At 42.3% G+C, this 9,759-nt stretch overlaps 1 protein-coding gene across 1 annotated transcript; it reads right to left on the minus strand.

Moving 5' to 3' along the window:
• Window positions 1-2,010: 2,010 nt before the first annotated feature.
• LOC134300008 (olfactory receptor 6J1-like) lies at window positions 2,011-6,667 on the minus strand. The gene is made up of 2 exons (XM_062984549.1): window positions 5,998-6,667; window positions 2,011-3,884 (listed from the first exon to the last, which is right to left on the minus strand). Exon 2 carries the CDS (start codon window positions 3,850-3,852, stop codon window positions 2,875-2,877), a length of 978 nt encoding a protein of 325 aa, XP_062840619.1. The 5' UTR covers window positions 3,853-3,884; window positions 5,998-6,667; the 3' UTR covers window positions 2,011-2,874.
• Window positions 6,668-9,759: the final 3,092 nt, after the last annotated feature.

Here is a 9,759-nt window from a genome sequence, read left to right on the forward strand (position 1 = left end):
CCTCCCGGTTGCTGGCTTGGGCTTTGGGGCTTTTGGCGGCTCCCCCTTCCGGGCCCAGCATTCTGCTGCTCGATGGCCCGTCTTCCCACATACAAAGCATCCCGGTTTAGGTTTGTTGTCGTCTCCTCTGGAGGGAATCCCCGGCCTCCCTCCGGGTCTTTCCTGCTTCCTCGTTTCTCCTCGACCTCTCGCCACCGGTCTTTGCTGGCCGCTGCCGCTCCTGAAGCGCTTTACTTGGGCCAGGGTGGATTCGACGCGCCCCGCTAGTTGAATCCATCCCTGGAGCGTTTCGGGGTCGTCTCTGTGCGCTGCCCAGCTGAAAATCTCGGGGCGTAGTCCCTCTTTAAATAATTCCACTTTGGTCACTTCAGACCATTCTGGTACCCTTTCCGTGAGGTGAAGGAATTCCTCTGCGTACTCGGGCACTGTTTTGTCCCTCTGCTTTATTCCTTTCAGCTGGTCTCGAGCCCTCAATTGCTCTAGCCGGTCTCTGAACCGGTTTTCCAGTGCGGCGAGGAAGCGGGGCACTGACCTCAGGCATGGGTCGCGTCTGGCATGAAGCTGCACATACCAGCTGGCTGCTCCTCGCTTTAGTGTGTTGCCGATGGCTCGAACCCTGCTTGCCTCGGAGGGGAATGTGTGTGCATTGTCTTCCATGTATCCTCTGATGCTAATTAGAAAAAAGTTCAGTTCATCTGATTCCCCTCCGTATTCTAGTTTGAGATCTTCCCTTCTAGGCATCCATTCTGCAGCCCGTTGATGCTGTCTGGGAGGCATGGGGAAGGGTTGCATCAGGTTTCCTCGGGCGGCTCCTTGGAACACGCCGCGCCCCACTCCGGTGGTCATTCTGCGCGGCTCCCGAAAGTCTGCCGCCGCTGTCGGCTCTTCCGCCCATCCGCATACTGGCCTTGCTGTAGCCCCCTCATCTCGCCTTTCCTCGTCGTACGGCACATCCTCCTCCTCTTCCTGGATCCCCCGCTCCTCTCCGCCTTCGTCTGCAAATCCACTGGACCCGATCCCTGGCCCCAGTGGCCTTTCCACCCCGACGCCCATTCGGGGGGTTGGGAGCTCTGTTGGAGATGGCGGCCTCAGAGTTCCCAGGGCTCGCTGACGCTCCACTTCTCGCGCCATTCTGTCCCGGAACTCCAGCTCCCGCCAGTATTCCTCATCTCCCTCGTCCCTTGCCGCCACGGGACTCTGCGTTGACGCTCGCTGGCCCCTCTGGCTCCAATCTCCTTCTTTACTTGGTTCTCTCTCGGCGCCATATCGGCTGGGCTCCTTTTGGAGATTCTCTTCCAATAATGGCACCAATCTCCCCACGGTTTCCGACAGCCTGGATAAATTAGTTTCCAGGATGGATAACCGCAGGGCCACGGTCTCCGGCATACTTCCTCCAGATCCCCAACTGGTTTCTGCAGCCGCAGAGACGCCTCTTCCTCCCCTGGGAATTCTCTGGGTCACGCCGTTCGGCCTGGGGTACCCCGTAGAGGAAGCTATGGCTTGCAGCGTTTCTTCTCTCTTCGGCCGGGCCCCTTGCAAAGGCCTCTCTGCCCCATTTGGGCTTTGATCTCCTTCTTCACTCATTATCACTTCACTGCGAATTCCGCAGGAGGGTGAGAAATGGATTCTCGACTTTAATGTCAGGCTCACTTCAAAGGACCAGTCTGAACGCAGATCAAAGATAGCTGCTCTCAAATTCAATCTTTATTGAAGAATACATGACTTTGGAAAAGTCGAGAATGACCTAATGTTTACATACATCTAATTTTATCACTTCTGATGCAACGTAATATCACACGCAAATATCATCATCAAACCCCACCTTCGGGATCACATTTCTACCATGATTTCTATTCCCACACACTACAGCAATTATAATTGTTTATACTTTCAACTCTGAGTTCCCAGGCTCATTTTATCTTCTCCCGCCAGGTGCTTGCAGGGTTGTTTTATGTTATGAAGTCAGATTCAGGGCTTGGAAATTCAGCCCTGGGATCTGGCTCCATGACATTTATGTTAATTTTAGAGCAATGTCACAATTCCAGCTTCGAGAAACCAAAGCAAATATAACTATGAAATGTATAATAAACAAAAAATGAACAGCTTTGGAATAATAAGGGAAAAGAGCAGAGGAGGAGACTCAGAGATCCTGACATCATGTCGTTGGGGAAACTATATTTTGTTGCTATTCTAACAAGCGCTCTATTGTTCATTGTCGTTCAGAGCAAATGTGATAAGACACTGGGAAACAATTTTAGCAAAAGGGAGAGGAGTTTACTCCTTTCTGTTCTAGGTGTCTTATCAGCCGAAAATTGTGTTCTTCAGAGAGAGACTGCATGTTAGGAAACAGCAAACTGACTTTCAGTTTCAGCATTATTTTGAGACTCTTTTGGGCTCTCTCTTTAGCATTTCTCTGGGAGTTTCTAAATACAATTAATCATTTCAAAACAGCTCTTAAGCTGCCGCATTTGTAGTGCTGGCATGCCAGCCCAGAAATATAACAAATTTACTGCATTGAGATTGAGGACAGAAACATTGCAGAATTGTGAGCTACTTGTTTTCTCTACATCGTTGGGACAGGATAATAATGGGGAGAAGGTAGATAGGGAATAGGACGAGCATGCTGGCTTATGATGGGAATCATCAGTAAAGGTAACCATTCAGTTGCAATCCTGATTAAGGGCCTTTTTCTCCTTTCCATGCCTTCCCACAAATAGAGTGTCCAAGGAAAACTTTAATCCTTGATCATGCTTACTGTACATATATTCCTTTTTACCATAGGTAACTTGCCATGGCCTCTCCTTCCAGTCATCACAAAAACTGTAGAATCCGCCTTTTGTATAAAAGTCAGATATCATTTGCCAAGTTGTTTTCTTACGACTGTGTGTTTTCAGACTGATTTTTATTATGTTTCTGCAAAGCACAAATCTTCTGAGCCACCAGATGCAACACATCTCTCAATGCCTGCTTCACAGACTCATTTTTCAAAGTGAAGATCAAAGGGTTGAAAAAGGGACACACGATAGTGGTGAGAACAGCAGGGACCTTGTGAACCTCTAAGGTTTCTTTCTGGGAGGGGGTGACATAAATGAAGATGCTAATGCTGCAGGTTATGGAAATGATAGCCAGGTGTGAAGTGCAGGTGCTAAAAGCCTTGGTCCGGCCAGTGGTGGTGGAGATGCGCATTACTGCTGAAATGATGTATATGTAGGACACCAATGTTAAGACCAAGGAGCACAGGATGACCACAAATGAGAGCACAAAGTCCACCAACTCGATGAAACAAGTGTCACTGCAGGATAGATTCAGCAGTGGGCCACTGTCACAAAAGAAATGGTTGATGATGTTGGATTTGCAATACGATAACCTGCTGATCATGATAGTGGGGAAAAGAACAAAAAGGAAGCCACCCATCCAGCTGCCCAACAGCATCCGGACACATACATGGGTGTTCATGATTGCATGATACTGTAGAGGTTTGCATATGGCAGCGTAGCGGTCATAGGACATGGATGTCAACATGAAGAACTCTACTGTGCCCAGGAAGAAGTAAAAATAGGATTGGGCTATGCAACCGGCAAAAGAGATGGACCTGTCTTCTGAAAAGAGGTTCCATAGCAATTGTGGGCTGATGACCGAGGTGAAGGCGATGTCTAGGATAGAGATGTTGCCAAGAAAGAAGTACATTGGAGTGTGCAATCGGTTGTCCACAAACACAATGAAAAGGATGGTTACATTGCCCATCAATGTTCCAATGTACAAAGCTAAAAAGAGAAAGCCAAGAAGAATCTCTGCTTGGTGGCCAATAGAAAAACCCACCAAGATGAATTCAGACACACTCTGGTTTTCCATCAGATTTCCCCCGTAGTTCTGAACAATGTTACCTGAGGAGCAAAAAGTACATTGCAATTGTGATATGGTCAACATGCATAGAAGTCAGTGTACAATAATGCTGATAGCAAATTCGGCATGCAGAACACTATGCCTAGGGTCCAATTGGTTAGTCCGACTATAGAAGAGTCACAGAGTCAGTTGTTAAATGACAAGACAACACATAGAGAAATTACTGGATTTAATAGCGCCTATTCAAATCAGAACAATAGGTTTTAGGCATTTTTGTGTTAAGTGTCACTAGCATGTTGTGTGTCTGTGAGTTATTCATTGTTTCCTTACCAATCCAATAATTTCCCAGGGAAAGAGTAGACCTAATGCAGAGAATATTTTCATTATACTCACTATTCTCACCACTCACTCATTTGGACAGGAAGTCACAAGTAAGGAGGAGAAAAAAGGATGAACCAGGACACTCATTCATGCTTCCAAAGATTAGCAGAAGGCTAATGGTATGGAGCTTAGCAAGTACCCAATGATACCAACCCCTGTTGCTGGCCCCTGTAAACAGCATGGAATACTGTTAAATCCAGATATAATCCTGTCTAGAGCAGATTCATTTACATCAATGAGACAGTCATCCTGAGGTCTATTTATTGGGTTTACTAAGCTGTGCAATGGCTTCTATTAATTCTATGGGGTTTAGTATAGTTGGAACTGAGAGCTAGCATGGTGTAGAGGTTTGAACATTGAAATACAATTGTGAATACCATGGTTTGATTCTTCAATCAGCCATGGAAACTCATGTGGTGACCTTTGGCGAGCCATATACTCCCAGACCCTGAAAACCCTATGATCAGATCACCAAAAGTTGGAAACAACTTGAAGGCACACAACAATAATTCTGGCATTGAATTATTGCCATAGTTTGTAAGCCGCCTTTGGAGTAAGAAGGCTAGAGTATAAGTACAGTAAATAAATAAATAAATAAATAAATAAATAAATAAATAAATAAATAACAAATAGTTGGGACTGGCAATTAATTGTATTTAAACTATAAGGCCATATAAAGGTTCTGGGATTTACTTTATCATTTAGTGTCAGCTCTTTCTTAATAGCCTCTGTCATTCCAGCTGTTCTTTGGTTTTCACTCAAAGAGTAGTTGAAAATCTACAAAATGGACATGGAATTATTGAATTCTTAAGACTTCCATGAAAATGCAACAAATCTCAAGACCATCTAATTCAGTCCCGTACCAATGCAGGGAATAGTGATCCTCTCCTCCAATTTTCAACTATCCAATGAAGCAGAGCCCACCATTTCTTAAAATAAAGCATCTCACTGTCAAGCAAATTCTCCCTAATTCTTAATTAGAACCTTTTTTTTAATAGAGCAGGAAGTTGGACTAGCTATCTATTCTTTTAGATATTGATTTTTCATTCCATGATTTTGGAATGATCCAGATGAAAAACCCAACACCCCTGCCAGCAACACCCTGGTATTTCCTCAAGCACATGGTAATATGACTATTAACAGGTTTTCTTTAAAAGAGAAGAGAGAATGATGAAGTTCTCGAGGCGATTTTTCTTACCATTGGCTATGCTGACTATATCTCAATAGATCCATATTCCAACAACATATGGAGGGCTGCAGATTGCCCCCCACCCATTTAAAAAAAATATAGGATTGGATCTAGACATAGTACAGGTAGAATAAACCTAGGTAAATCAGTGAAATGTAAGGTAATCACAACCTACTTGTTCCATTTATTTCAGTTCATCTGCCCTCAGCATCACAAACTGTGATGTGACCATAATAATCTATAGTCTATAAAGAAAATTGAAGTTTATTTTAAAAGTTCTGTCTCTAAATTATTCTCTAGACATCATCTGAGAAGCAAATACTAGTCATAGCATGAAATAATTCATAATTCATCCTCTGCCTCACTTTTATGCTAAAAGAAGTTCTCTAACATCCTATATCTCTTTATCTCTAACATCCTATATCTCCCTATCTTATACAACAAACATAAACATTAATTTACCTGTATTATTCACCTGTTTTATGTTGAAACATGGCTTATCAGCATTTGAGGTTGCTTCCAACAGCCTGAAGGTACTTTCATCCTAAAACCTTCCCTCTATCCATGTATTATCTATCTCTTACCTTGGCTGCCTGTGTAGCAATGGTGTTGTGAAGATTGAATGCATACGTGGTGGCAAATTCAATCAAATTTCATCTCCAGCCATTAGTATTGAGTTGATCTCAGCAACAAAGATGACACACTGGAGGAATCCTATTAATTAATATTTTGCTAGTCTTTAGGACTCTGATGACCAGGAGTTGAATCCCCTCCCAACCCCTTGGCAATGAAAACCCAATGGGTGAGCTTAGGCAAGACACATTCTTTCAACCTCAGAGGAAGGCTGACGTAAATCCTCTCCTGAATCAATCTTGCCAAGAAAAGTTTTCCTCGAGGTCACAATAAGTTGGAAACAACTTGAAGATACACAATAACAGTAGTCAAGAATAATTAGTCAGGCGATGGATAGATAGATTCTAGGGATATTGTCAGTGCACTGAGGTAAAGTAAACTATGATGAGATGGGGTTGTTGTATGTCTTTCAGGCTGTGTGGCCATGTTCCAGAAGTATTCTCTCCTGACGTTTCGCCCACATCTATGACAGGCATCCTCTGAGGTTATGAGGTATAGATAAACATACCATGATGAGATGGTAGATGAAGCAAATAGTTATCCCTGGTACTTTTGATTGATTATCACATTGGGGTTTAAATGTCCCCCTTTTTCTCTTTTTGGACGGAACCTGCCAAGCGCCATCAGACGACACTGACTTGGCCCCGCCCCAAATGATGGTACAGTAGAGTCTCACTTATCCAACATCTGCTTATCCAACATTTTGGATTATCCAGCTCAGCCGGCCTTTTAGTAGTCAATGTTTCTGTAGTCAATGTTGTGATATTTTGGTGCTAAATTTGTAAATACAGTAATTACTACATAGCATTACTGCGTATTGAACTACATTTTCTGTCAAATTTGTTGTATAACATGATGTTTTGGTGCTTAATTTGTACAATCATAATCTAATTTGATGTTTAATAGGCTTTTCCTTAATCCCTCCTGTAAAGAAGTGTGTGTTTTGTTTTGATTTATGGATGACATGTTTGTTTGATTTTGTTTTAGAAGTCATGTTTGGCTATGTTTAAAGTGGGTAAGTATTATAGTTAACAATACATGGGGGAAGGTAACCGGCTCAGCATTCTGAGGCAGTTACCATAGCAACGGGGGCGTAAACCTCCAAAATAAATTATCTGAGTCGCAGCTTGAAATTCACTGCATAGCTGAGGTAAATGAGTCACCAGTGGCTGAAATCCCTGTTCAGTGCTGTAGTAACACAGGAGTGGACCAAGCTGAGGTGATGGAGAATTTAGAAGTGCCAGTCACTGATGAAAATGATTTACTTGAGCATTGTGGAGAAATGACCGTTGTTATAAAGAAGAGTAACGGTTGGAAGAGTGACTGTGTCCTAGAAAAAGATTTTCCAGAGAAAGATGGTGACATGAAGTTGCTTGGTACTAACAGAGCAAACAATGTGGTTCCCAGTGAAGATGGGAAAGAAGAAGTTCTGAGGGAATTTTGGGAAATGACTGATTCTATTTGCTCAGTGATTGTCTCTTTGGTCACTACAAGTACAGAGCATGGTCAACAGTTGTGGCCAGGAAAAAATTTACCTCAGGAAAGCACCAGATTTGGTCAGTTTGAGTTGCTGTGTGCAGGAGAGCCTAAAGGACCAACTAACACACCAAAGAAGATGGACATCTTGAGCCTGTGGGTCATCACCAATCGCAGGGAACCAAGAAACCAGCAGAAGTTATTTTTCTACGGAGAGAGTTGTAAAGACCTCTACGAGTCAGAGATTCACAGTTTCAACTATCATCAGTTTACTTTCGATGTTCCACGAAAGTGCTTGGACTATGTTTCGCAAGATTTCTTAAATGAATCTTGGAAGTTTCGCAAAAGACATTTTGGGACAGAGGGAGTTCATTGTGTTGCTGGGAAGGATGAGTGTAATTGTCACTGGCAACATGTTAACCTCTGGAATGCGCCGCAGTGTGAAACGTCTTTATGCTGTGCCAGGTGGCATGAAGAGGATCCCTGTGAAATGTACTGAGTTGGTTGATTGTTCCAGTATATGAATAAAAATTAAATTGTTAGAAATACGATTTATGGAAAATGTGTTTTCAAATGTCTTTTGATTTAAGTTTGTGAATCTTAACAACAGAAAAGATGGTAAGATATGAATATGTTATGTGTATGTGCACATTGAAGGTTTGTATTTATGGTTTATGTGTTGCATGATAATATGATAAGATTATATGTTAATATATGTTAACATGTATTGTTGTATATTTTTAAATACAATCCATATTATTTTTGACCATTCTAGGTTATAGAAGAGTCAAAAATAATCTTTATGGGTTGGGAGGTGTAAAGAAGTGTGTGTTTTGTTTTGATTTATGGATGACATGGTTGTTTGATTTTGTTTTAGAAGTCATGTTTGGCTATGTTTAAAGTGGGTAAGTATTATAGTTAACAATACATGGGGGAAGGTAACTGGCTCAGCATTCTGAGGCAGTTACCATAGCAACGGGGGCGGAGCCAACCGCCGTTTGGAGGGAATGTTTAAAAAAAACAGTTTAGTCTGTGATTTTTAGTCACAGGGGAAGGACTGGTTCCAAGTTAGGAAAAACCAGGGAAACTCAGGTCTCTAGTTGTGTCAAATTAAGCAAGTTGGGTGACTTGTTTATATTTATTGTAGAGTCTGAGTAGTAAGGGGAAGTAATCCCGGTTAGATCCAAAGTGATCAGGTTTAGACTGCTCAAGGGAAAGGAGCAAGTAATTTGAAAGTGTATTCCTCATAAGTTATATTTGCAACAGATTAAGAAAGTTTAACTCTGAGAAACAAAATGTAACCACTAAGCTCTGTACCTGAAATAAACTTATCTTTCAACATCCAAGCCTCTGTCACACATATCCTAAACTTAAGTAACGCTGCCATCTAAAGTAAATAAAAAGATTCCTCCTCTCCCTGCCACATCTTCACACCTCCTTATCCAACATATTCACTTATCCAATGTTCTGCCGGCCCGTTTATGATGGATAAGTGAGACTCTGCTGTACTTCCTCTGCCACCATGAAGAGGAAAGTGTATTTTGGGTAGCTCCAATGAAGCTACACAAATTTCGTTGCACTTTCCTCCATCTGATGGGGGAAAGGCAACGTGGCAATGCATGATGTCACCCTTCCACTCATATGATGGGGACAGGGCACCAGCATGCCTTATCCCATCCTCACCATGTGATGGAGAAAGGAGGGAGGTTGCATGAGGTGGCACGAGGCGACTGCCAGTGAAATGGCAAGACCTCAGGCCATGTGAAACATCCTTTGTCACACACAAATGCAAATCCCCTTATACATGCCATTGTACTTTTGGGGGCCATTGTGCAGTGGATGTATGGGATTCATGGTTGCATAAGCAGAACAGTCCAAATAGCATTGTTAGCCCCAATTAGACTAGACCCACCGTCTCAATTGAATTTAACTATGCATTGATTCTCCCATTTGTTCAATTGGCAGACCCAGTCTTTTAGACTCGAACATGCCCATCTGTATTTTATAAGTGTTTTTATGAATGTCTGATGTAATTTAATAACTTTTTAATTGATTCATAATGTATTGTATAATTTTATATGTGTTTTATTGTAAGCTGCCCTGAGTCCCCTATTGGGTGAGAAGGGCGGGATATAAATATTGTAATAAATAAATAAATAAATAAATTGGTCTACTGTAACTGGGTTTTATCAACCAAATTCCAACTGTGCAGTTGCATGTTCTTGAATAGTATGTAA

This window comes from Anolis carolinensis, chromosome 6 (genome assembly GCF_035594765.1).
Source record: "Anolis carolinensis isolate JA03-04 chromosome 6, rAnoCar3.1.pri, whole genome shotgun sequence".
NCBI classification, from domain to species: Eukaryota; Metazoa; Chordata; class Lepidosauria; order Squamata; family Dactyloidae; genus Anolis; species Anolis carolinensis.